Source organism: Serinus canaria, chromosome 13, assembly GCF_022539315.1.
Source record: "Serinus canaria isolate serCan28SL12 chromosome 13, serCan2020, whole genome shotgun sequence".
NCBI lineage: Eukaryota > Metazoa > Chordata > Aves > Passeriformes > Fringillidae > Serinus > Serinus canaria.
In genome coordinates this window covers 2,161,804-2,188,931 of record NC_066327.1, presented here as the reverse complement: position 1 = coordinate 2,188,931, position 27,128 = coordinate 2,161,804, and the positions used below count along the sequence as shown (strand labels likewise).

Genomic DNA, 27,128 nt, shown 5'->3' with positions numbered 1-27,128 from the left:
TTTGCTAAAGCAGATTCTGAGCATGTAAATGCCTTCCTGAGTCAAAAATCTTAATGCCTCTCCCTTCACGGAGGCCACTGGAAATCACTCCCTGTCCCAGCCATGGAGCCTTGAGCTCTGTGCTGCTGAGGTGCTCACAGAGCCACAGGATGGGTCAGGAGGGGGGAACCACAGAGCTTCACCTGCTCCACCTCCCTGCTCAGCAGGGTCACCCCAGGGCTCACAGCACAGGATTGTGTCCAGACAGTTCTGGGATATCCCCAGTGAGGGAGGTTCCAGCACCTCTCTGTGAGGTGTGTGTGAGGGCAGAAGAGAGGCCCCAGCAGCAGAGCAGAGAGCTCCCAGGGGTGTACCCTGCCCCTGACTGGGGCTCTCTTGCCTCTGACCTACCCAGGTCTGCTTGTCTTGGTCCACAGTGAGAGACCACTGACAACAAAATGTTCTTTGCCTCTCCCATCTTCTCTCCTGGTTCATGGACAGGGATCCCCTTCAGAGAGTGAACTCCCTTGAAAGAGAGAACTTTAACTGAAATCCACCTTTCTCTGTGAATACCCAACCAGAGGTTACTGTGTATGAGCAGGCTGGCTCCAAGATAATTTATATGTGAAAAGATTTTCTCTTTTGGGGTGTACCTGAGGGTTATACTCTCTGAATAATCAGGAGTAAATCTGGGTGATGTGCTTGCTCCTCTGGCTGGCTCAGGCACTGTATCTCTGTGCTTTGTCACTCCTGGCAGCCACTTGGGCAGCTCCTGTGGAGTTTCAAATGGTGGCATGGGAGTAGTGGGTGCTGGATGGATTTTGGTGTCAGAGCTTGCAGTTAAACATCTGAGCAGCTGCTTGTGCCTGGCTCTTTCCCTGGGTCTGGCTCAATAATTTATCTTATCAGAAAATTAAGAGATTGCTATAGCCAACTTGTTGAAGTGATTAAACTTTGCTATTCCAGCTGATAAAGCTGAAATGGAGTGAGGGTTTGATGTAATTAGATTAAGTGTTCCTAGTAGAAGCTGGCCTTGGAGTTTAAGCAAAACTGTAGCTGGAATGGCTTTCTCAGGGGTCTGTTGAGCTCCCCATCAGTGACAACATTTTAATCAAGGAAAATCTTTCTTAGCATTTCCGCTCTAGTTGAAATGACAATTAACAAAGCCCTGTTAATGCAGAAGTGCACCACAGCTGCTGTAATTGTTTTGCTGTGAGGAGGCAGTAAATGAGCCCCATCAGAGCAGGCTTTGCTGCTCCCTCTTCCAGCATCATGCTGGGGCTCTCAGGGCACAGAGCTGATGCAGCCCAGATCCCTCAGCTCAGTGACAGGGACTTTCCTCAGGTCATGGGACAGTGACACTCAGACCAGCTCCCAGCCCCGGCCTGGATCTCTTCACAAGCTCCATCCCCTTCCCAGGGCCTGAAGACAGCAGCAGCAGCTGTGGTGTGGGAAGAGAGAGGGCAAGAGGAAAGGCAGCCTCAGAGTGTGTGTGGGGAGCTGAAGGAGTGGGACACGTCAGTTCTGCTGCATGAGCCACGATGTCACTGCTGAGGATCTGTGACCTGGGTGCCCACAACAGCCCCTGAACAGCTGCTCTTCAATCACAGAATGGTTTGGGTTGGATGGGACCTTCAAGCTCATCTTTGTCCACCCCCTGCCATGGGTAGGGACACCTTCCTCTGGACCAGGTTGCTCTGAGCCCCATGTTGTGACAGGGGGTCCCACAGCAAGGGCTGAGCCCTGGCTTTGGAAAGAGATTTTGCTGAAGCACAAAGGCTGCTGCTGAAATAACTGGAAAAACTCAGTGGATTTTAATTCCTGCTGGTTTTCCCCACTAGCCTGTGTCCACATTTGCAACAGAACTGCTCTTGCAGATTTTTTTCCCTGTTTCTTTCATCCTGTTTTAGGTTAAATGAAGGGGGATGTTTTTAATCCAAACCTGTGTGACACTATGAAAGGATGGAAATAGAAAGTGCTTTCATATGTTCAGTGCCCAGCCCTGACATATCCCTGGTGATCAAACAGGCAGATCCTGGAAAGCAGCCCACTCCCCATTGTGCTGTTCCCGTGCTCTTCCCAGAGTTTTGATGCCTGGTGTGTGAATTCCCCAGGCACTGCTTGGTAGTACAGGCATTAAAGAGGGGGCAAGTGCAGCTGCCTGAGCCCGGCTTGCTGTTCTCTCTCTGCTGTTAAACCCTGTACAAATGTGTCTCCTGCTGACAGGTGAAGCTCTGTGGCACCATGAGCTCTCTGAAGTGCAGGGCTCTGCCTGGTGCTAGGGGAGCACAGCTCGGCTTTCAGCTGAAAATCAAACAAAAGGGATGTGCTCTTAACTCTATTTGACCCAAATTAAACAACAATAAAGACACAGCAGCTTAGGGCAGGGGTTTGGATGGGTCGTGGGGGAGCCTGGCACTGACCCTAAGCCAGAAACAAGCTCAAACCCACGTTGGGATTTCTGCCTTGCTGTCTCCATGGGAGCTGGGGGAGAAACAATCCTGTCTCTTGTCCACATAGCCCTGCCCATCCCAGCAAATCCCACATGTCTCTGGGCACCTGGAACCAGGCAGAGCAGGGGAAGCTCAACGAGGCAGGGACCAGCTCTTGATCTCCTACATCGCTGCTGCTCCAGGACAACAAAGGGAATCTGCTCTTTGTTCTGAAGAGAGCTCTGGTGCACATGCTCAGGGGAGAGGGGCTCAGACAATGTGCTCTGAAAATGTGGTAGTGAGGCAGACCTGAGCACAACAGAATTAATCTTGTTTGGGAGAAATAGGAGGATAGGATGATTAATTTAATGATGTTTGTGGTTTGTTTTTCTTTAAAAAAACCGCACCCATGCTGTCGCTGGGCAAAGGGGAATGAATCCAGACTGATTCCGAGCAGCAGATGCCATTCCTGGGTAAATCAGATCAGTGGCTCCAGCAGAGATTACAGTGATGAATTGGCCAAAGTGCAGTAAATGAATGGTCCAGCAGCATCCCAGGATATCCCTGTGGGATCATCACTGTGGGGTTTCCCTGTAGGGGGAGGCTGCTGGTGTATGGGAGGAGAGTGCAGGGACTGGGGCTGGCACAAAGGACCCATCTTGTTGTTTTGGTTTGTTTTCATTGTTGTGCCCTGCATGTTCATGGTGCTGCCTGCCCCTGGCTGCTCTTTGTTTTGGGATCTTTGTGATGATTTGTTCAGGAAAACACCTGGCTGGAGGCAGGATTTCCTTCCTGGAGGATGGAGAGGGGGGCTCTGTGTTGCTCACAGGTGGACATGAGAGGGTGAGACATGTCTGAGAGGCATCCTGTGGCAGGGCTGAGGACAATGTTGGGCTGAGTGGGCAGGCTGGGAGGAGATGGCAGGCAGGAGACACCCCAGAGACAGCGGCAGGGGACTCACAGGGAGGTGGGAAGCAGAGTGAGAATCCATGGCAACTCCAGGGGAGGGAGGAGCAGAGCGTGTAGAGGAGATGCAGAGTTGCCATTTCACAGCCCCTTTCCATGTGTTTTCTCCAATCCTAAATCCCCCTTTGTTAAAGCTTCACAAAGCTGTTGCTAGCCAGGCTTCCCCTCCCCGGCTGAGCACAGCCAATGGTGATGTTCACTTGGCTCCACTTGTTTATCAAGCAGCATCACAGCTGCCCTGCCTGGCCCCAGCCATCATCCCCCCCCCACAAACCAGGGGCTTGGGGCTCACAGGGGAGATGCTGCAGCAAGAGACAGCCAGGAAGGAAGAGAGGGATTTTTTTTTTTTTTCCATTCTTTGTTTTGTTTTCATGCAAGAACTTCAAGAGTTGGGCTTGCAGGACTATCAGCAGGCTGCCTGTGTGTGCTGGGGCTGGGGAGAGGAATAAAGAATAGTCCTCTAAGCTCCTGGGGTGTTCTTGTCGCTCAAAGTATGCAGGTATTGCCGGGGGGGGCTTGTGGTGTGTTTTTGGGGTGCATGACAATGTACCAGGGCACTGACCCCATGTGTGTGTCTGGGGGGACATCCCAGAGCAGCTGGGGCCAGAGAGGAACCACGGACATTCCTGGGCTCCCCCAGCAGAAGGACAGCTGGCCACAGCTGCAGGCTTTGCCCACATCCTTCCTAAAAATAAATAAAGGCAGGCCCAGGAGCCCCAGGGGTGTCTGGGGGTGTTGTAAACATGGAGGAATTTACTCTGGCAGTTTGGTGCTGTAGTGGATCCAACAGCAGGTGCTACAAGCAAAGGGCACCAGTGGGGCTGTGCAGACAAACACTGCTGGATTTCCTTCTGCTCCTAGATGGAAAAGGTGGCAATGGGCACATGCCAGGCAGGGCTGCTGGACAGGCTGCCACTTCTCACTGACAGCAGCAGAGGGAAGTGCCCCTGTGGGAAGTTTAGGAAATAATTACAGTCCTCACATTGCCATGCCAAACACACCCCAGGGTTAAGCCAGCAGTGGTATTTGCTTTGCCAGGTGAGGTTCCACACATTCTGCAATTCACCCGTTCACATTCTGGGTGAATTATAAAGTTGTAACAGTCTCTGGGCTAAAATTCCTGCTTTTTCGGACTGGGTTGGATTTGTTTGCCTGTTCAATGTTGAGCAGTGATTCCTCCACAACTCCTGCAGCATGTGGAGTGTGGAGCTGCTCTCAGCTGCCTCCCCAAGGCCTGGGGAAGGTGTGAGTGGAGCCCTGCAGCCTAAAAAATCACAGCAGCCTCTGGAATTCCATTTGAGGGCATTGCTTTGGAGGAACAGCCCTGATCTAAGTGACAGTGCTCTCCTAAGAGTGAGAGCTGCTGTGCTTAGTGTGGGCTGGGACTCTCTGAGTGCAGGAGGAGTTGTGCCAGTGGAGGAGCTCTGCTCTGAAGGGGATTTCCCCCTGCCACATCCTTGGGGCTGAACAGCTCAAATCACCAACTTGTGCCACGTCCTGGGGAGCCTGGGAGACGAGTAGTCTTTTTGGGGAGTATTTGGGGTGGTTGTTTGTGTCCAGTGATGAAGCCCACACCGGTCCCTATCCTCTTGTGTGGCTTTTGCCCAGCAAACACCTTGGAGGGAACCACAGAAGCCCAGGAAGGGCCAGACTGTTCTATCTGCCAGGTTTGACCTGATGGGCTGTGGAACAGGGAAGATTGAAGACAACTGAGAGCCTCATGCTTGGAGGGGCTGGAGCGTGTCCTGGGAAGGGAATAGAGCTGGGAAGGGGCTGGAGCCCCAGGAGAGGCTGAGGGAGCTGGGAAGGGGCTCAGCCTGGAGAAAAGGAGGCTCAGGGGGGCCCTTGTGGCTCTGCACAGCTCCTGACAGGAGGGGACAGCCTGGGGGTCGGGCTGTGCTCCAGGGAACAGGGACAGGAGGAGAGGGAACGGCCTCAATTTGCACCGGGACAGGTTAGGATTGGAGACTGGGAAAAATTCTTCTCTGAAAGGGTGGTCAGGAGTAGGAACAGATACCAGGGCAGTGGTGGAGTGTCTGTCCCTGAGGGGATTGGAAAGTTGTGCAGATGTGGCACCTGGGGCCTGGGTTAGTGTGGAGTTGTCAGTGCTGGGTTCATGGCTGGAGCCGATGATCTCAGGGGACTTTTCCATCCCAGCAGTTCTGTGATTTAATTACTGGGGTTTCCTTTCAACCCTACAGACAAAGCCCTGCTTTTAAAGGACTGTGAGGCTGCCCAGAGCCTTGCTTTGCTCTGGGCACGGGCTGCAGCCTTGGGGTGCAATTTTGGAGTGGATTTGGGTTGCAGGGCAGGCAGGAGCTGTTTTGATGCTGGGAGAAGGACATTTCTCTGGATAACTCCTCTCCCTCCCCCTCTTCCTGCAGAGCTGATCTGATTTTGGGATTGGAAGCTGAGGGTTTTTGTAGAGATGTGTCCTGTCCCACCCCACCTCCCCTTCCAGAGTCAGGAGACCACAGAGCTGTCCTCTCTGCCACGTGTGAGCACTCCTGCTTGCAGGGACCACCCTTTTGGCTACTAACAGCCCAAATCTCAGCAGATTCAGTATTTGGGCTTCTTTCTACATCACACAGCCCCTTTAAACTGAGTATTTCCTTCCCTTATGGAGCATTCTGGGCCAATAATCCCTTTATCTGCATTTGTCATGGCCCTTGAAGTCTGGACCCTCCAGATCCTGCCAAGTGGGACAAAAGTGTTTTGTAGAGAAAAGGAAATATCTGGGTGATGGGATGTGTTTCAGAGCCCCCAGAATATCAGGGGTTTCATGTATAGAAAAGCTATTTTTGGTGATTTAACAGGTGCTACGTGTATTAGTTTAATTTTTCTCCCTCCATGTGTTTCCTGCACAGCTGAGCACGTGCCATGGCCGGCTGCAGAGATGGCTCTGAAAAACAGGCACAACAACCTTTCCAAAGAATTTCCCAAAATATCCTTCCTGGCATGTCTGGGACATGGATGGTGGCAGGATGGCCTGGGGGAAATAATTACTGCTCTGAGCTCTGTCTCCTTCAGGAGGGTTACAAGAGTTCCAGGGAGAGGGAACGCTGCCCTGGCCCCATTTTAGGAACATTTTTGGCTTTTGTTCTGCCTTCATCCAGCAGAGCAGCATCCCAGCAGCTCCACAGGCTGGGAGTGAAAGCTCCCCTCTTTTGGGGGGCTGGAAATGCTCCCCCGCTCGCAGTTCCTCGCTTTCAAAGTCACGATCCTAAAGCTGAGCTTCACCCAAGGCTCCCTCAGGCCTTGGAGATGCCGGGAATGAGCCCAGGGGCCGAGGGGGAAGGGCCGGCAGTGTCCCCTGCCAGGGACGGGAATGGTGACACTTCTGGAGCTGATCCCGGCTTTTGGGGCTGGGCAGGGTGGGGGGCTGCGGGATGCGGGCGTGGGGAGTAGGACAGAGGGATGCTCGCCCTGTGCTGTGTCCCCAGGGATGGAGCTGTGTCCCCAGGCTCAGGGCTGTGTCCACAGGCATGGGATTGTGTCCCCAGGCTCGGGGCTGTGTCCCCAGGCATGGGATTGTGTCCCCATGCTCGGGGCTGTGTCCCCAGGCTCAGGGCTGTGTCCCCAGGCACTGGGAGTGTCCCCAAATTCGGGGCTGTGTCCCCAGGCACAGGCAGTGTCCCCAAATTCGGGGCAGTGTCCCCAGGCTCAGGGCTGTGTCCCCAGGCATGGGATGGTGTCCCCAGGCTCGGGGCAGTGTCCCCACACGCCTGGAGCACAGCGGAGGCTCAGCCCCGGCTCTGCTCCCTGTCACTTGTCACTTTGCCAGCCGGGGAATGTTCAGGCTGAGATTTTCCTGCCGCTGCTGCCTCCGGCTGGAGCCGCATGTGGGAGGCAGAGGGGGATGGGGAGGAAGCTGGGAGAGAGGAAGAGAAGGGCAGGGGAATGGGGAGGAAACTGGGAGAGAGGAAAGAGAGGGGCAGGGGGATGGGGAGGAAGCTGGGAGAGAGGAAAGAGAAGGGCAGGGGGATGGGGAGGAAGCTGGGAGAGAGGAAAGAGAAGCGCAGGGGGATGGGGAGGAAGCTGGGAGAGAGGAAAGAGAAGTGCAGGGGGATGGAGCAGGGGAACAGCCCACGGCGAGCAGGGGCTGCTCGGGAATGGGGCTGCAGGAATGGGCTTGGGGATAGCCCAGGCTCCGGGAGCTGGCTGGGGAGGGCAGGGCTGGGTGCTGCCCCAGGGGAAGGGGGAGCAGCAGCCGGGGCTGGCGTGTAAATGGGAATGAAAGGAGAAGAGGCCGGGAGGAGAATAAATCCCAGTCACAACGCCTTGCCTGGGGACAGCCAGGAGCACGGGCTGGGAGAGGGCACTGCCACAGGAGCCAGAAAGCTCCAAAAAGAGAGGAGAGAGCATGCTGAGGGTGTCCCGGGAAAATCCCCAGCCCAGCACTGCCCACAGCCCTGCCAGGCACCTCGCCATGCCCTGGGGCACTGAGCTGCCCTCTCCATCCCCTGGGGCTCTGACAGCACTGCTCTGGCACGAATAAACTCTCCCGGTTTGTTGTGGCGCTGCTGTGACTCGTGTTTCCAGCTGCAGAGCAAAGAAAACAATTTTTCAGGAATCCATCGGGCGATTGTGCAAATAAATGTTTGCGAGGCCTTTGGCTGCCATAGTGATGAGCTCCATGGCAACCCCGCAAGGAAATGAATAATTCTGTGCTCGAAGTGGAATAATTTTGTGCTGGAAGTGGAAGATGAAAAGGGACCTGATGGCTGAGGGTGCTGCAAATTAGCTGATGAGCAAAGCACCCAAGTGCCCCCCTGGTGTGGGTGCTTGTGGAAGCTCTCGGTAGTGGGGCAGTGCTGGGATGCAGATGGATGCAGTGGGGCTGTGGCAGGGCTGCCAGGAAAGCCTTTTGTCTGGTTATTCCATGAAACTGGAGAGCCTTTTGTGTGGTTATTCCATGATTCCCATGTAGCCAGGTGTATAAAAGGCAGCTCCAGGTGGTGCAGAGGCTGTGCCTGCCTCTCCTGGCCTGTGCTCCGTGCCCACCACGCCCTGAGCCCCTGTAGATGCTGCACCCTGTGTTTGTCTCAAATGTGGCTTTGATTCCTTCTCTCAGCTCTAGCTAGGCTGGAAGCATCCCAAAAATGAAAGCTAGCTCTTTTCTGAGCTTTGAAGTGTGGAGTAGAACTGAACAGAGAGAAAAAAAAAAAAATCTATCCTATGGGGGATGGGTTTTTAGAAAAACACCCTATTGAATCAACAGTATTTGTATTAAAACCAGCCAGCCCTCGGAGTATTTCCACAGGAACCAGCCCTCCCATTCCGGGCAGGCTCCCTGCAGCAGCATCCCAAGCTGTGGAGGGGTGGGTGGCAGTGCCAGGGGGGTTCTGGGGTGTGCCCACCCCGGGCAGGGCAGCAGGGCAGGAAGGGCTGCTCATTGTTGAGTCAGTGATTCACAGCTGTGACTCACAGCCCCATCCTATAGCCGTGGAAGGCAGCCAGGTCTGGCCATCAGCTGTGTGCATTCTCCTCTGTGAGAAGTTATTTTTGGATGTTTTTAGATTACAGCCCTTGGGTTTTTTTTCTGTGCCTCTGAATTCTGGATGATTGCACTGCAAGTAATTGAGACACTTGAATTTCCTGCTTAGAGAAGTGAGTTCAATGCCCTTTTTAATTTTTTAAATTTTTTAAATTTTTTTTTTTGCAATGCTAAGGCATTTATAAAATAGCTTTTCTTTGTGGCGTCATGAGGAGCAGGCACACAGCTTTGGGGCTCTTTGTGCAAAATTTGGGAACACTGGCTGCAGTAAGGGTGAAAAAAAGGACACAGGGGTGCCAGGTTGAGCACGAATCACCAGTGCACCCTTGCTGTGGTGAGGACTGACTGCTTTCACTGGTCAGGTTGTAGCCAGCAGGACAAGAAGTTGCCCTCAATTCCCCTGTGGCACCCAGAGATCCACAGCTAGAGCACTGTGCCCAATTTTGGGCTCCTCACTGCAACAAAAGCAGGGCCATATGAGAGCCACCAAAATGCTCTGAGCACTGGAGCCCAGGGCAGGGTGGGAGAGGCTGGGGGAGCTCCTTCTGCTTGGAAGGTGGCACCCAGGAGCACCCAGCAGCACCCTTAGGGACCCCTCCAGCCCAAACCATTGTAGGGTTCTATGATTCGTGCCCCTCTTGCAGTCTGATTTTGTGATCCCACAGGGAATTAAGGGGAGGTTGGGCTTTGGTGTCCCCCAAATTGGAGGGGCTGGTGAGGCTCATGCCAGCAGTTCACGTGCTCATCCCTCACTAAGAGCACAAGGAAGGAAAAGGGTCTGAAGTGCTGCCCATGCTGAGATGGCTGGTGGTGCACAGCCCTCCTTCCTGGGACACACAGACCAGAAGCTCAGAACAGCCTGAGCAAGATCCACATCTCATGGTACAGCCACCCCCTTCGGGAGGGTTGGGCTGTTCCCTCCCAGGCTGCAGGGACTGCCCAGACCCCTCAGCCCTCCCTTTCCAAGCCATTCCTGGCCAGGTCTGCTGTCTGTGCCCTCATGCAGCCCTGGGGCTGGGGGCTGTGGGCTGGGGAGCTCAGGGGGTCAGGAGTGTTGGTGCAGGTGAATCTCCTGAGCACGGGGTGAGCCTTTCCTTCCTGCATTCCCTCTGCTGTAGGACACAGAGGCTGTACAGGGGAGCCTGAAGGAGTTGCCTGAGGGAGGGGTGGAAGAGGAGGGGGAGAGTCTTTTGGGAGGTGGAAAATGTGATGCTGGCACTGCCACATCAAAGAGGGAGTTGAACCTGAGCCTCTGATTTCACACTGGAATACTGCACTTAAAAAAAACCCCAAAATGTATTTGATATTTATTGTGCATCTCTGGGTACTACCATCATGTCAGGGCAGCTCCCAGAGGCAGGATCAGCACTGGGAGGCTCAGGGATGTTTCTGAGCAGCTTTCCTGAAGCCCTGAAAAACCTGGGAACCTCCTCTTCCCGCTGAGGGTGGGGCAGGAGCCGCTGGGGTGAACGGGTGCCTGAACGGGCTGTGGTTTGCAGTGGGGTTCGGGCTCCTGAGTCCTTTATTGGATCTAGCCCGGGGCTCTATTCCCCGCCTTGTTTGTGACATTAACAGGTCACTGCAGCCCCAGGGCTGGCCCCACCTTGTCCTGGCATGGGGGGGCAGGGGAGTCTCGGCACGGAGGAATCCATCTGGGAGGGGAACACGCCTCACTTCTGGTTTTTGAAACCGTGCCACCACCCCCGGCGAGCAGGAGGGCTGGAAATGGTGCCCAGGATGCCCCGGGATGGGCAGGGATTTCAGGATGCTGCCCACAGGGTCCTGCCCGGGCAGCCTCTGCTCCATCAGTGCTTCTTTACATCCCTCAAAGATTAACTGGTGTGGGAGCAGCGCCCTGTGCCCGGCTGGGGATGGCTCTGGCACGGGATACAGAAGGGGAGGGACGGTCCTGTGGTCCTGCCTCGGGTCCTGCACATCCTGGACGAGTTGCTTCAGATCAGATTTTGTGCAGAGCACCTGGGAGTGTCTGCACAGCATCCTTACAGACAGATATTGTGTTTCAAAGGCAGTTTGAACTTCTATTCAGAATTCCAGAATGGGTTGGGTTGGAAAGGACCTCACAGCCCATCTCGTTCCACCCCCTGCCATGGGCAGGGCAACTACCACTGTCCCAGGTTGCTCCAAGCCCTGTCCAGCCTGGCCTTGGGCACTGCCAGAGATGCAGGGGCAGCCCCAGCTGCCTTGGGCACCCTGTGCATGGGGCAGGATTTCACAGGAATGCTGAAAGCTCACTTGCATTCAAGGCTTCTCTCCTTGCAGGGCTTTGGTGCAGCTACCAGGTCACTGTGGCAGGTACAGCCTTCAAGAACAGCGCCTGTGGTCCATCCCAATTCCAAAATGCCCATACTGAGCCTGTTCCGTGTGTGAGGGCACAGGTGCAGGGGCCCCTCAGGCAGGGGGTGCTCAGCAGGGCGTGAGGAGCCCATCTGGTGCCCAGCACGTGGCCCTGAGCTGGCACCGGCTGTGCCCGCACTGGCAGGGGCAGCGTGCAGGGTGCAGAGTGCTCGGGCACGGGGCTGCCAGAGGGACACCCCAGAGCTGGGCTGGGCAGGAATTCAGGGGCTGGGCAGGGATCTGGTGGCTGAACAGGATGCTGAGATCTCAGCTGGGCTTCAGGATCTGAGCAGGGTGTTGGGGTCTGAGCAGTGTTGGGATCTGAGCAGGGTGTTGGGGTCTGAGCAGGCTGTTGGGGTCTGAGCAGGGTTTTGGGGTCTGAGCAGGGTGTTGGGGTCTGAGCAGGGTTTTGGGGTCTGAGCAGGGTTTTGGGGTCTGAGCAGGCTGTTGGGGTCTGAGCAGGGTTTTGGGGTCTGAGCAGGGTTTTGGGGTCTGAGCAGGCTGTTGGGGTCTGAGCAGGGTTTTGGGGTCTGAGCAGGCTGTTGGGGTCTGAGCAGTGTTGGGATCTGAGCAGGCTGTTGGGGTCTGAGCAGGATTTTGGGGTCTGAGCAGGGTTTTGGGGTCTGAGCAGGCTGTTGGGGTCTGGCAGCTCCTGGGTACAAGGGCTGGGACCACAGGGGTGGAGGAGGCACCTCCATGCCTTGTGGCCTGGTGGTTTGAACACTTTCCTGGGAAATGGGGTAAGGTCCTTTCCTGGGAAGGGCTTTCCAACCCCCCCTGCCTCACTTCAGGAGAGCTCCCAGGGCAGCCCCCATCCCAAGGGAGTCAGTACACAGCCAAGGGGTAAATCCTGGTATTCCAACAGATGGAAAGGGCTGTGGGTGGTCAGAGCAGGGACTGGGAGAGGAGACAATGCTGATCTGAGTGCTGGGGTCATTTAGGGACAGAGCAGAGGAGACCCCAGGAAGCTGGTGAGATGTTTAGGAAGTGTGGGGGCTCTGGAGGGGCTCTGGGAGCACAGCCCCGAGCAGTGAGCAGTGGCTGAGCCCAGCTGACACCTGGCAGACATGAAAGCCAGGCTTGTTAGCCTGCACACAGAGTGCTGATTGTAGCCTCAGCCACAAAACCTCCTCAGCCAAAGTCTGTCAGCATCCCCTGAACTCTCCGGGGCTGATCTGTGGTGCTCAGCACCCCCAGCAGCCAAGGGGGGCCAATGGAGATGCCCAGATGCTCCCTGCTGTCCTCTCCCTGCTGCTCCAGCCTCCCCAGGACTGAGCTTGGACCCTTTTCAGAGCAGGTTCTGTGGTGCCAGGCAGCTGCTCTGTGATGACCCAAATTCCCACCACATGAATGAAGCTGCAGAATGGAGTTGTGACCTGAAAGAGCTCGAGAGGTGCTTCCACTCACAGCCTGCAGAAGGACAGAGGACTTGCTCCTACAGGGGTGGAGATGCACCCCTGGGGCTTTGGGAGTGCAGTTTTTCTGACATGACACTGTAATTTTGGCAATGGGTGACATTCTATCCCATGGCAGGGGGGTGGAAATAGATCATCCTCACGTTCTCTTCTGCCCAAACCATTCTGTGATTCCATACTGGTGGGGTTTGGAGGAGATGAGATGCTTGGCTGTGGCCTCTGAAGGCAGCAGGACTTAGGAAGGTGTTGCTGGATGCACCAGTGAGTCCCCAAGTGCCTTTGGTGGTTTTTCTTCAAGAGCCTGGTGAGGGATGGACACTCTGAAAGGGTCTTGGCCCCTGAGTGCTACTCATGGGAGGATTTAAAGCATGCACTGGTCCAGCCCACTCCCCCTGACTGAACTGGAGTAACTTGCTGTTTGTTTTCTTTTCCCACAGCTCCCAGAATGGAGAGGAAGCTGGAGCCTGGCCCAACAACCAGTTTGACACAGAGATGCTCCAAGCCATGATCCTGGCTTCAGCCAATGGTTGGTGTCCATCCCTCCTGGGAAAACCCTGACTCCTGCTCTGGGGGCACCTCGGGGTCATGCTGAGAGAGAAGATGCTCTGGGATTGATTTATCTGGGTTAGGGTGCAAAGGTTCTGCTGCAACAGATCCCAGAGCTGGTGGAAAAGCCCTGCTGTCCCTGCAGAGAGAGGGGTCAGGAGGGATCCAGGGGGAAAAGCCCTGCTGTCCCTGCAGGGAGAGGGGTCAGGAGGGATCCAGGGGGAAAAGCCCTGCTGTCCCTGCAGAGAGAGGGGTCAGGAGGGATCCAGGGGGAAAAGCCCTGCTGTCCCTGCAGGGAGAGGGGTCAGGAGGGATCCAGGGGGAAAAGCCCTGCTGTCCCTGCAGGGAGAGGGGTCAGGAGGGATCCAGGGGGAAAAGCCCTGCTGTCCCTGCAGAGAGAGGGGTCAGGAGGGATCCAAGCAGAGGAGATACCTGGTTCCTTTACACAGGGACACTTCTTCCACCCAAACTCTTTGCTTTGCACTGAAGCAACACCGCCTGGCTGTTCTGTGGTTGTGTTACATGGGAGAGCCAGTCTGGAGATGATGTTTTATGGACTACTTGGTTCCAGAGATTCACAGTAAATTAAACTTGCTGTGAGGTGAGGAGAAAGGAAGGCTGGAAGTTGTGTGTGGCTGGAGGCTGGACCAAGGAAAACAGGGAATGCCTGATTCAGCATTCCCAACCAACCTTGTGTGCAGAGGAGCTCCCCAAGCCCCTCTGCTGAGCCATGGGCTCACCAAGGTTTCCTCCCCTGGCTGCTGCTGCCTCCTTGCAGTTGTATTGACAGGAGGGTGGTTTGGGGTCGTTTTGGGTTGGTTTGTTCTGGTTTATAGCTGTGCAGAAGCCTTGGGCAGGGAGGGATGTTCCCACGCAGCCACAGTCTCCATGGCTTTGTGTAAAACAAGGACAATTACCATTCTGTGCAGCACTATGGATAAAGAGCCTGGTTTTCATAGAGCCTTTATTTATAAATACCTTCAAGTCTCTATTTAAAAAATAGAAACACAGCCATAAAACCCTGTGTAAAAGGCTTAGGATGTTTCCTTTGAGCTGCTGGGAGGGAAGGAATCTGAGGGAGGAGGAATGGCTTTGGTGTTGCTTTCTTGGAAAGCTGCTGCAGCTGAGTTTTGCTGCTCTGCAGACACCAGGAGACAGCTGCCGTGGCTGGGGAGGGGGACAAGGTCTGGGGCAAGGGGGTTGTTTACACTCAAGAGAAAGAAACAATGTGAAAATGTGTCTTTGCTCTGAAAAACCACGATGGAAAAACAGCCCTTGGGGTTGCATGTGGTTATCATCACCCAGTGTCTCCAGATCCGGTTTCCTCGCTGGTAAATAAAGCTGTTTTTCTGGCTGCCGCTCCAGCAATCCCCAGGATCAGAGCTAAGCGGGTCCCTTCCAGGTTAAGCACCGACTTTCGTGGAGCCCCGGGCCCTGTTGCAGCAAATCTCCCCGATCCACAGTCCCAGCCTCTCCCTCGGCTCGGGTCCGCCCCGGGGGCTGATGTAAATCAAATCCCTCCTGCAGATAATGCCTGTCCCTTCTCCATCCCGATCGGCCCTTTCTGTGCTGGATGTGTGGATGGAGACCCAGCAGCAGTTCTTCCCTCCAGCACAGCCTTTTCGTGTCACCCTTGCTCTCTGTCCCCCTTTCTGCTCTCCCTTGAAGCCAACAGTGTTGATTGGAGCAGGCTTTGATTAGGGGCAGCGCTAATTGCCCATTATTAAGCTTTGTGCTGCCCATCCCTGGGTGTGATTTCCTGGCCATTTAAATAATCCTTATGTTCACTGTCACCCACTGAGCTCAGTCTGAGCTCCGGGGTGACAGGGGGGTCAGAGCGATACCTTGGATGCATTCTTACCCTGACCCAGGGGTTTTCCTTGGCTTCAGCAGGAGGCAGCGCCGGCCATGCCAGGCCAAGCCCGCACCATCCAGTCCTTTGAGGATTAAATCCCTTCCCCAGTGGTTAAATTACCATCACAGAGTCTCTGGGGACCTGATTTTCCCCCCAGGGCTGTGACCTTGCTGTAGGGTTCTGTCTTCCTTCCCAGCCATCCTTCCTCTGGATCTTCCTGCCTTGCAGCTGAGAGCAACATGAAAAACCAGTGTTTGGAGGGATCTGGATGGGCAGAGGCAGCTGCTGGGACAGCCCAAGGAGCACAGATGCTCCAGGACCCCAGACTCTCAAGGACAGACATCCTGTCCTTAAAATACTCTGGCTCCAGGGAGAATTTAGAGAGGTGCCGTGGGATGGTGGGAGAGCAGACAGAAAGGGCAGGTCCTTGTGCCCCCAGGCAGGGACAGACACGCTATATTGGGTCTCCTGAAAGCCCCCCCAGCAGCTGCAGCAGCACCTGCTCTGGGGCTGCCCGGCCTCCTCTCTGCCCCGGGGGGATGGAGCTGGTTATTTTTGCCAGAGCCCAAATTCTTGTTTTCCTCCTCAGGACAGTTTGGGATAATGACAGGCTGCTGGTAGAGGCTGAGCATGACCTTTCTAGCAACAAGAGCTCAAGTGCTTTGCTTGGCAAGAGCACCTCGGTGCCCATTTATAACCCTCTATTGTTCCTGTTCTCTCTTCTTTTCAACCTTAATGTCAGTGTTACCTAGAAACAGCCAGTCGCCCTTACCCGGGCCCGATGGCAGGCTGGCAACTTCACCAGTGCCTTTGTGTCCCTGCTGAAAGCTGTGCTGAGACTGCAAATTAATTCATGGGGGCTTGGGTGGTGCTGGCACCCCCAGCCCTTCACTGCTCAGAGCCCTGGGGTGGCCCCGGAGGGACACGGGGCAGCAACACCCGGGGAGGAGAAGGGGCAGAGTGCATCCAGCCTCTCACTGGGCTGGCTGCAGCTGGGACAGCCCAGAAAAAACAGCTCTCCTGTGGCTGGAGGCTGTAGTCTGTCATAGCTGAGATGCAGACAATACAAAGCAACACCATTTACAGAAGGCTTCAAAACCTTTTTTTAATAGCATGCATGCTTTTTATACATTCTCACAAAACTCCTAAATTTACTCATTGGTCACAGAGACAAAGTGCTCATTGGAACAGGTAGTTGCAGGTTTCTCTTATTTCTCCTTCTTTCTTTCTTGGTTTTTGTGTCAATGACCTTAGTAGAAAATTCTTTCAGGGGTAAACATGGATCCTCTTCTCAAACTTCTCTCTGGCCCACAGAAGTCACTGTAAAACTTCTTCACAGCAGTCCACCTGTGATCCCTGCACATCTCCAGTCATCCCATCCCATGGGGGTCATTTCTAACACCTCCAGGGGTGTGGGCTGGAGTTGGTTGCTAATGAAATATTCTGCTGCTCAGGCGAGTGAGGGTTGGCAATAAATATCATTAATTACACACACATCTCCCCAGCACGAGGTCCTGCAAGCCCTGTTGGGTCTGGAACCCATCTCATGGGGACTGTGGAGGAATTCTCCTTTGGGGAATGCTTCCAGAGCAGGAAGTGAAAGGCATTTATTTCCCTGTGTGCACCCCACAGCCCTGCCCCAGTGCACAATGTCACTCCTGTTTTCAGCCTCGCTGTTGTTCCTCCCCGCCTGCTCCAACAGAGCAGCTGCAACTTCTCCAACTGCAGTTGCTTCATCCTTCCGACCCCTGCAAAGGGAATGTGTACACAGCCATATTTCAGAGGATGGTGGGATGTGCTCCAGCTTTTTGTCCAGCTTTCTGGCTGGCTTAGCCACCTCCATCTGCTTAGGGGAAAGCAGAGGCTGCACAGAGCTGGTCTGGAGTGAGGAGAAACACGAGAGGACCAGCCCACCACCTCTGCTCGTGGTTTTTCTTTGTTCCCACAGTCTCTCTGCCTCTGGAAAGAGGGAGCAGCATCCCTGGGCTCTGCCTTAGGCCCTCGGGGTGCCCTGGCTGGGTGTCCCCACCCTTCAGGAGAGCCTGGCCCCAGCCATGAGCATGAGGCACTCAAAGGCTGAGATGGGAGCCCCAGTCTCTCAGACAAAGGCTGAATTTCAGCAAACCATTTCAGGAGGATCCCACCCTGAGCCGTGCACAGGCAGCTGCACTGGAGCAGATCGTGCAGCAGCTCATGGCAACAGCATCACTCGGCCCTGCCATCCGCCCGTGCTCGTTCCCCCCCTGCCCCCGTGCATCCCCCTGTCTCCATCTGGTCTCCAGCATGCAGCAGAGCCCCAGCATCCCGGGGGGCCCTGTGCCCCTCCCCACCGCTCGCTCCGTGCTGGAGCTTTGCATAGCGACAGGAATGAATTTGCCTTCCCCTCCCCCTGCTCCCAGCTCTGGACCATCAGACACGCTCTGGCATTGATTTCCTTCGTGCTCGGCTTCCTAGAGCCATTTTGTGGTATTGCAGGGGAGGGGTTCTCTTTCTCCTCTCCCGTGTCCTGCTCCCTGAATAAACCTGGCTGCAGAAAAGTACCGCGGGCAGAGTTTTAAATGCGGCGGAAAAATAAATAAATATCGGATTTCCTTTAATGCATCACTAATGGTGTGACTGCACAATATCTTTGCGATGGGAAATTTCGGGGGGGTTCTGTGCTAGGCTGCCTCGTGGGGAGCTGAAGGGTGATGTTGGTTTGGGTTTGACACCCTGTGGGGCTGCTGGGGTTTGGGGTGGGGGCGTCTCCAGCTGGCTTTAACATCCTGCCCTTCTCTTTCCCCCCTTGCCCGGCGTTCCCCACAGAAGCTGCTGACGGTAACTCGACCCTGGGCGGCGGCAATGGCACGATGGGGCTGAGCGCCCGCTACGGCCCGCAGTTCACCCTGCAGCACGTCCCCGACTACCGGCAGAACGTGTACATCCCGGGCAGCAACGCCACCCTCACCAACGCCGCCGGCAAGCGCGACGCCAAGAACGCCGCCCCCGCCGGAGGCAACAAGAAGAAATCCGGGAAGAAGGAGAAGAAGTAGTGAAGAAGTAAAAGGAGACCTTAGAGCTACAGGGCAGCCGGCTCCAGCACTCCCCCAAAACCACAGCCCAGGCCGGAGGACGAATGTGAATTTTTTTGTGGTGCAAAAGTAGGAAATGCTGCGAATGTATCTCGTCATCATCAGAGCTGAGAGCAGGGGCTCGCTGCTCTCAGGTCTCATGATGAAAACCAATCCGGAATCTAAACCCAACACAAACAAGTGCCCTGTGAATAATGTTTTATACAGTCCCTCGGGTATTAGAATATGCAAGGGCGGAAGGTCTTTTGCCATGTCTTTGGATCCAGTTTGCTCCCAGGTAGTCCAAGAAAGGCACGAGGCTTGTGCTCGGCTTTGCCCAGTGTAAATAATTTTAATGTGGATCTTTTAATTTATAGCCCTTCAGCTATTTTTTGGAAAGGAAAAAGAAGTTCTTAGCTTAGAGCCCACGCTCCAGTTCTTTGCTGTTAAATTCTCCATTTGTAAAATTCACCCCCAGTCAATGATAGCGATGGATTTTGGAATCTGGAAGTTGGTAGGGAGTGCTTCAGTTCCTGTTTACCTGTCATCTGAAAAAAAAAAAAAAAAAAAAGTGTTTATATTGCATGAGTCAAAGGGAATATGGCAAAGCTGCATCCTAAGCATTTTTTAATTTTTTTTTTTAAGTGTAACCACTAATGGCCTGAAATATGATAAGGAAAAAGCCCTCCAGCTGTGTGAGAGTCAGGGAATTCCATGAGGAGCATGCCGAGGTGTGCGGCAGCTGCCCCGGCGGTTCTAGGGGTCTCCGAAGAGCAGACACATCTCAAACCTTCTTTGCAGTAAATATTTATATGTACAGTCGATGTTCTTATGGAATTAAGGCTAAGAGAGCCTCGCTCCCCCGCGGCCAGGCCTGGCCAGGTCCCTGCCCAGGGGACACGGGGACGACGCCTCACTGTCTGCACACGGTGTCTGCATGCACGTCCCTCTCCTCACACCTGCACTAGCGCCGTAGCTCCACGGACCCGCACAGTCCTCGCATGCCCACGTGGTGTGAACGCGCCGGCAGCCGCCCGGGCTGCCCTGGGGAAAGGGTGGGAGGGGGTGGGATGGCTCAGGCGGGGTGGGGAAACTCAATATTGCTTCTAGTTCGGGCCCCAAAGGTTCTTTGGGGTGGCTGGGCGGTTCCCGGGGTCTCGCCCGAGGGGCGGGACCCGCGGAGCTGCCGGTGCATGGCTTTGGTGCAGAGTTGGTGGCTGAGTAAGTGATGGTTGTTTTGGTGGCGTTTGGGGACCACATCCAGACAAGGGACCCAAGAGCAGGGGGTGACGCTGCAAAATGGGGGGCAGTGACTGGGGGAGTGACACACGGGACCGTGTGGGGCCAGCCCGGAGGAGGAGGAGGAGGAGGTGATGCTCCCGCTGGCTTTGGGCTTCGTACCCTGCGGGGAGAATGGAAGGATGAGCATTAGGGTTTCTCCATGTGCCCATCACCAAAGCACCAGGCCAGCTTCCCATAGCAAAGCAGCTCTGAGCCCCCGGAGAGGCAGATGGAGGCTGTGTGCAGCCAGAGCCAGGAGAGGAGCTGTGGGGTGGCCCGGAAGGGGCCACACCGAGTTTCCCAGGGGGGTTTGTGTTGTTTTTTTCCTTTTTTAATCACTAACACGTAACTCACCCCAGCAGATCCAGCCCTTTCAGCCAGGCTCTCCCCACCCCTGCCCCCTCCCCAAACCAGGGCAGCAGGAGCATCCTCCGTGTTTCATCCAGATCCAGCCACCTCCAGCGCTGGCTGCACTGGGAGCTGTTCCCACCCTGTCCCCTGCAGCTGCCACCTGCCCCCCCCCCCCCCTAGAAATGCTGTAGCTGAATCGTAGTCTTTATATTTTCTTTTTAATCTGCAATCTGAGGTAGCGTAGCGAGTGTCGTGTATTTAGTGGCGTGTTATTTTTAATTGCAGTAACTAACTTGTGGACATCAGTATTTTAAATTTTCTCTGTATCTTCTTTCCATGTGGTCTGTGCTCCGAGTGTGCGTGAAATGAAACACGTTTGCCCTTTCAATGTGTCTAATATTGAATTATACTTATATATTATATATATGCTTATATCCTTCTTATACCCATATAGACCAATGTCGATGTGTTACACGCAAGTTTTATACTCTAATATTTATATTGCTTTTTTTCTTTGGGAAAAAAAAATAATAAAATGGTTTCTTCTGAACAAATGGTGTTTATTCTGGTGGGAAAAAGGAGGCACAGGTGGGGTCTGGCCATCCCGGTGCTGCTGACAGGGGGTGGTTCAGCCCCTGCCTGCCTCCAGCTGTGGGGATGCTCTAGGGGCTCCCCAAGTCTTGTGCCCTCAGGCCTGCTCTGGTGACCATCCTGTGGTCACCACGCCTTTGAGAGGAGGGTGACCTGGCTGTGGATCATGACTGAGGACATGATGGGGTTGGAAGCTGTAGCCCCAAGAGGCCCCAGCTGCCCCTCTCCATCACTGCAGGGATCTGGCACTGTTGCCCAGTCCTGGAGGATCTGGAGAACCAGACCCAGCTGGGATTCCATCACCAGCAGGAATCCACTCTCCTTTCTCCAGCCCTGGTCTGATTTGCTTTCCTGATCTCCCCTCTCTGCACTTGGGGACAGTGGGTGGGAGGGCATTCAGATATCGTCACCAGAGCTCCCTGGCCAAGACAATCCTCCCACCCTCCCCCTGCGGGTCCAACACAGGCTCAGGAAAAACATCCCGTGGCTCAGGATGTCGCAACCCTGGAGGAAAAAATAAGCTGCTGCTGGCCAGATGTGAGGGGGAGGGTGGAGGAGGCAGGGGGCAGAGCAGTCCCAGGAGACAGACAGACAGACAGAGCCCGGGATTGTGGGTTGGAGCTGCTCCCCTCTGTTAGCAGAGCACAGGAGGCTCCAGGTGCGCAGGGCACAGTCCCCACCCCTGTATTCCCATCCGTCCCCACCCAGTGTTTCTGTGCCCTCCACACTCTGGCCCCCAAACCCCCCAATTCTGCCCTTGCACACAGCGAGCACCCCCTGAGCCCCCCTTGCAGACTGACAGACCCTCCCCAAATCCCCCAGTGCCCCATAGAGACACCAACCCCCCTCCAGCTGCACAGACCCCTGAGAATCCCCATGCACCTCACAGAGGGACATCCTTCTCCCCAAATTCCCTTGCACCCCACAGACCCAGCTCTCCTGTCTCTCCTGCCTCCCCTGTGCCCTCGGGGACAGCCCTGGTCTCACACACACACACACACGTGAGGGGTGTCCTCCTTTGGGACAGGCGGTCCCAGACCACAGGGGAGGCCACGGGGGTCAGGGCAGGGATTTGCTGCTCTGGGGCCCCTGTGACACCGTGTCCTCTGCCCCCAGCCCAAGCTGCTGTCCCTCCCGTGCTGGGTCACCTGGGCTGCATCAGGGACAGCTCCAGGATCAATCCCATCGACCCGCAGCTAATGGGGAGCAGGGCTGAGCACTTCCAGGTGCCACCCACGGGCTGTCCCCAGCCCCTGTCCTAGCTGGGTGGCTTCATCCCGGGGCACCGGGCATCACTGCCCGCTTGGCTGGTGATGCCACTGGGTGCTGCAGCTGAGTACCGAGGGCTGGCGGTGCAGGAACCAGGGATGGTCAAACGAGAGGGTCCCCAGGCGGGTGGCAGCCACCACTGCAAAGGTCCAGGGCTGGGTTTGGCTTGAGGAGCCTCCCCGGTGCCCTGAGCCCCGCGGTGTCCCCGAGTCCCAGCTGCGGGTGTCGGTGTCAGGGTGTGCACACTGAGAGGGGGCACCTCGAGTTCCATTTCACTTCTCTCGCTGAAATTACCGCAGGGCACGGCGAGAGCCAGGAAGGAGAAGCCGCGAACACAGACCTGGCCAATTAGCACTGATGAAGGAAACTCGGTCAGCCGCGCTAATTACCAGGGACAGGCGGGAGCGGGAACGTGCCCAGCGCAGCGTGGCGAGCTGGGGGAATTCCCGATCTCGGGCGGTGACACGGGAGAGGCAACAGGAACAGAGCCGGAGTCACAGCCCTGACAGAAGGGACAGAGAGAGAGGCAGGACAGAGCCCCCGGAGGCGCTCGGGACGAGGGACATGGCGGGGGTGGTGGCATTGCTCGGACATTGGGGGGGTGGCGGCGGCACTGCTCCCGGGAACGGCGACTTGGCCTGGGGAAGGAGCTCCTGGATTCAGGAGGTGTTTCACTGCAGCCATGCTGGGGACCGAGGGGCTCTGCTGGGTGGAGCTGGGGGTCCCAGCCTCTGTGCCCGCTGCTGGCTGTGGGGGACAGTGGCTGTGTCCCCTCAGACCAGGGGGGTTCACCAGCACACTGTGAGGTGCCCAGCCAGTTCCAGATGGGTCCTGTGCCTGGGTCAGGGCATCCATGCTGGGCTGCTCTGAGCATCCTTCAGCAGCCAGGAGGGGCTTGGATCTTCTTCCACCCTGGTGGAGGCACCTCACCTCCACCTTCCTTCCAGCCCTCCTGCTGCTGCTTCTCCCTCTTCTCCATCTCCTTTCCCCACCACTGGGATCAGCTCAGCACTCTCCCTCCCCTCCCTGCCATTGTCCCGGGTACAGCCTGGGTACAGGTTCCCTGGTTCCCTGTGGGGCCAGGGAGCCTCCACACCCCGCAGGCAGCAGGGCTGGAAGCTCTCCGTGGTACAGGAACAGGTCACACAGTGGTGGAGACCCCTTTGTCCCCCTCTGGGGATTGTCCCCAGCTCACTCCCTGCTGGAGCATCCAGATGCCACAGGTAGTGCTGGTCCCACGTCACCACTGGTGGAGCCCCTGTTTGCAGCAGTTTTGGTTTTTTTTTGTGGGTTTTTTTCCGACTGACCTTGAAACTGAAACACAACAGAAAATAAAAAATTAAAAAAAAAAAGAAAATAATTGAGCCAAGCCAGCTTTCCATTGGATCTGAGCTGAGCTGACCTGTCACTCGGCCCCAGGGAGGGCTGGGTGGGAAGCTGCAATCTCCATCAGGCTGTGGTCATGGGCTGAGCCCCATCAGCAGCTCCTCCAGTCATGACTTCACCCAGTAAAGCAGGGGGGTGGAAATCACCAAAAAAGCTGAGTTTTCATGCAGGTCTCCCTCACCCCTTCCTTTGGGGTCCCCAAAGGCACTGAGGAGGTCACCCTGGGTGTGACACAGACACTGGGAGCTGGAGCCTGCTCAGAGCAGAAGACACCCCTGGAGCTGGTGGCAGCAGGGGCTTCTCCTCCCATAAACACCTCAGAAGGGAGTGCAGGCAATGCCATCCAAAAGCACTTGGAAATCCGGGTATTTGGGATAAAAATATCCAGAAGGGATCTACAGGGGCAGTGGGTTCAAAAGGCCAGGTGAGGAGAGGGGATATCCATAGCAGGGATGTGGTGGGAAAGCCCCCCAGCCCCCCACAACATCCCCCGGGCTTTTATTTCCCCTGACACAGCTGGCTCCTCTCACACCTCACATCCCCCCCTGGGGGGAAGCGGGAGGTGTTTCACCATCCTGCACATCCCTTCCTGCTCCCTAAATCCACTTCCCGCCGCTGGGATTTATTATTATTTATAACAATAATAAAGCGTGCGTAAATGGAATAAAATTTTCCTTTTGCTGACTGGAGCCTTGTGACCGCGGGGAAGGAGAGGGCGGGGGGAGGGCCCTGCTGGCCCTTGGCCGCCCCCTCCGGGACTCGGGGCTGCCAAAGGCTCGTCCATCACGTGGAGGGGCAGGAGCAGCCCTCAGCCCCTCTCCGGAGAAAATAGCATGTGGTGGGATTTTGCCTTTTGCAGCCTGTGTGACATGGTGGTGGCCTCTCCATGGGCTGCTGGGAGAACACTCTGTCTGTCTGTCTGTCCTCCCTGTGGGACAGAGCCCTTGTCCCAGCCGTGCTGGTGGCCGGCTGCCCGAGGAGATCAGTCCCAGGGAAGCAGCCAGAGCCTGAGGTCATGGGGCTGGCGGAGGGGAGGGCAGGGAGGCAGTGCCAGGAGGCATGAGGGCAGACCAGACAAGGATTCTGGGCACTGCTGTTGGGACACAGAGCGGCTGGCAGGGCTCAGCTCCAAGGGGATGCCCCTGGGTGTGTCCCCTCTCCCGAGCTCCCCCCTCCACCCTGCTGGAACTCGCTGTGGCCCCTGCAGGGCTGCGGGTGGCACTTGCCAGGGTCAATGTCACCGAGCTGCTGGTGGCAGAGCCAGCCCTTGTGCCTGGTCCCAGAGTCTGCTGCTGCCCCTGCAGGCAGGAACATCCCTCTGCTCCCCCGGAGCCCAGGGCTGGCCCTGCAGACCATCCCTGGAAGCACCAGGCCGTGTGAATCCCCCCAGGCATTCCTGCAGCCCCCATTGACCACAGGGAGCTGGGGCAAAGGCAGAGCTTTGCAAAACTCCGCCCCAAAAAAGGCCAAGAAAAGCCCAAATGCTCCTCTGGCAAGGTGCAGCCTGTGCCCAGGGCTGCCTGCCTGCCCCTCTCCCTTGGGCACATGACAAAAGCAGCCAGGCCCAGTTTGGGGAGGGGGTTTTGGGCCCCTCTCCCCATGAACGGGCAGCAATGCTGAGCCAAACCACCCCAAGCTCTCCTGGGGTCTCTGGCAGCAGGAAGGGGAGCAGATCCAGCTGTGCTGGGGTGTGCTCCTCCCGCGGGGACAGGGAGGTGGGTGACACAGAGCCCAGCACCTCCTGCTGGCCGAGCTTTGGGAGGCACTGCCAGTTTTGGGCTGGGAAGCAGAGACACGTCCTGGCACCACAAAGGGCTCAGACAGTGGGGCTGGATTTGGGATTTGGGATTTGACAGGAGCCCTCCTGGTGAGCTCCAGCCTGGCTGCCACAGGGGAGGGAGAGCAGCCACTGAAGCCAAGGGCTGCAGGAGGAAAAGAGCCCCCCAAGGCACCGCAGATGCAGGGGGCTTTGGAGAGCAGTGCCCACCCTCAGTCAGTGCCCACCCTCGGTCAGTGCCACCTGCACCCCTGGCCCAGCCTGTGAGTGCTGCCAGGGCTGGGTGTGGGGACCCTGCCATCTGCCATCCTCCCCAGCACCCTGAGAGCTGCCAGGGACAATGGGGGGCTGGGACCCTCCCCCAGATAAAGGGAGGAGGAGGAGGAGGAGGAGGAGGGTACTTGTGCTGCAGGGTGAGGTGGGACGGATGCCAGGGAGGGACAGCGGCCAGGGGTAGCAGAGGGACAGGAAGAGGGAGACAAAGCTGCTTTGTGCAGAGACAGAGGGGAATGGGGAAGGGGCTCCTGGGTGCCAGGGAGGGCCCAGACAACCCCACCGTCCCCACAGAGATAATCCACAGGGTGCAAGAAGAAAATGTGTTTTGTACCATTAATAACTTCAAAAATATTTAAAACCAGTCTTTTTTCATCTCTCCCCCATCCTTTTTACCTCGTGTTTCAGCTTTAAAGTGTGCTTGTTAGCCCAGCAGTACGTGTAGGGAATTTATAAATCAAGGAATATATTGAGGGGGGTGTGGAATAAAAAGATGTGGAGCCTGGAGCTCTACTGGGTGCTGGAGGGGGCTGATGTTGTGAGAGACCAGAGTCCTCCCCCTGCTGCAGCACCCCGGGGTGATGGGCAGTGTCCCTGCTGAAGCTCTCCCAGCCCCTGCAGAGATTTGGGGTGTCCCCACGCCCTGACTGAGCAGCAGCACCCCTGTGGTCTCTCTGAGGCCACCCCAGCCTGGCTCCCCTCCATCCCCCTGGTCCCAGCAGTCAGGCCCAGTGCCAGGTTTAAGCAGCTTTTTTTTTATCCTGGCTTTTTTTCTCCCCCAGGACGCTGTGGGCCTCCCACTCCTCAATTAGCAACTTGTCATTGACAAGCTCATCAAAAGGCTGCTAAAAAAAACCCAAACTGAGATTTTATGCAAACTAGGGCAATAATCAGGTCTCTGCCCTGGATTTTAAATGATCCCAGCAGTCCCTGTGTGTCCATGCCTGTGGGGACCTGCTCCTGAAAGCCTGGTGGAGCCAGTGCTGTCAGCTGGCTCCACCCCACACCTCTGCAGCAGGGGGGTGGCAAAGGGGGCTGGGGAGCAGGCAGGGACACTTTGGGACACCCAGGAAATTCCTCAGACTGCCCTGGAGGGCTCGAGCCCCTGCCCAGGGGGTTCAGAGACCTTGGCACAGAGCCCAAGACCCCCATGCCTTTGATCTTCACCCATGGAAAAAATCACTAACCTTATATGAAGAATTACAAGTCAAGAGAGTTTAAGTAGAATAATAGTTAGTTTGTCACAGGGTGCAAAATAGATTTTTGAGGGTTTTAGAGTGGAGGCTCGGGGTCCCAGGATGGAGGAATCTGGGCATGTCCATCCTTTCTCCTTCTTCTTCTTGGCCACCATCAGGTGGCCACGCTGGTGGCAGGGAAGGGGGACAGGGCTGCTCCCCACCTCAGGCAGGGGGTAAAGGAGCCCTGCCTGGGTGGGAGGGGTTGGGGTTGTGTTGGTTTTCTTCCTTGTGATATTACACATTTCTAATCAAACTCCACTCCCACAATCCCAGTGCCGTTAATCCATTTTGGAAGCCTTCTCCACGGCCTCGGGTCAAATGCAGTGTTCTCTTGGGGCTCAGAGTCTGTCAGCACAGAAAGTCTGAAACTCTCAGCATCCAGAGCTCCAACAGGGTTGGCCACAAGGAGGGACTGGGCAGCCCTTGGAGCACCAGGAGGTGCCAGCAGGGCTTGGGCAGCAGTGCAGCTGCTGCAGGGAGCCCTGGGCCCCAGGGCAGGACACAGCCCGGGCTGGGGTGTCCCTGTGCTGCCCTGGGCTCAGTCCCAAGGACAAACCCCCCTGTGCCACCAAGCCAGGGCCACGTGGATGAGCATTTGTCCTGCCAAAGTGGCCATCTGGGAGAAGGTGTCCTTGATCCCAGCAGGGCAGCAGGGAGCTGCAGCCTGGCCTAGTTCTGGCTACTTTGACCTCTAAACTCAGCTGATGGCTGGGCTGGGGCTCCTCGTGTCACTGCAAGGGCAAGGGGGACTCTCTGTGGGAGGGACACTGCTGTCACAGAGCTGTCACACCGGTGTGCACACCCTGGGGGACAAACAGGCTCCAGTGGAGTGACCAGGGCTCTGCTGCTGCTTTGTCCCTGGGGAGA

The 27,128-nt window shown here is 56.0% G+C and overlaps 1 protein-coding gene across 15 annotated transcripts in view; it reads left to right on the top strand.

Annotated features, from left to right (window-relative positions):
* The window catches only part of LOC115484229 (protocadherin gamma-C5-like), a 208,813-nt gene extending 188,532 nt beyond the window's left edge, over positions 1-20,281 (top strand). For 14 of the 15 annotated variants that reach the window (XM_050979636.1, XM_050979635.1, XM_050979640.1 and 11 more), the window contains 2 exons: positions 13,082-13,170; positions 17,851-20,281. In XM_050979636.1, the coding sequence (XP_050835593.1) occupies positions 13,082-13,170; positions 17,851-18,077 (316 nt within the window). In that variant the 3' untranslated portion in view covers positions 18,078-20,281. The remainder of the gene's footprint in view (positions 1-13,081; positions 13,171-17,850) is intronic. The other variant, XM_050979628.1, reaches the window with a different exon arrangement.
* The last annotated feature ends 6,847 nt before the right edge of the window (positions 20,282-27,128 follow it).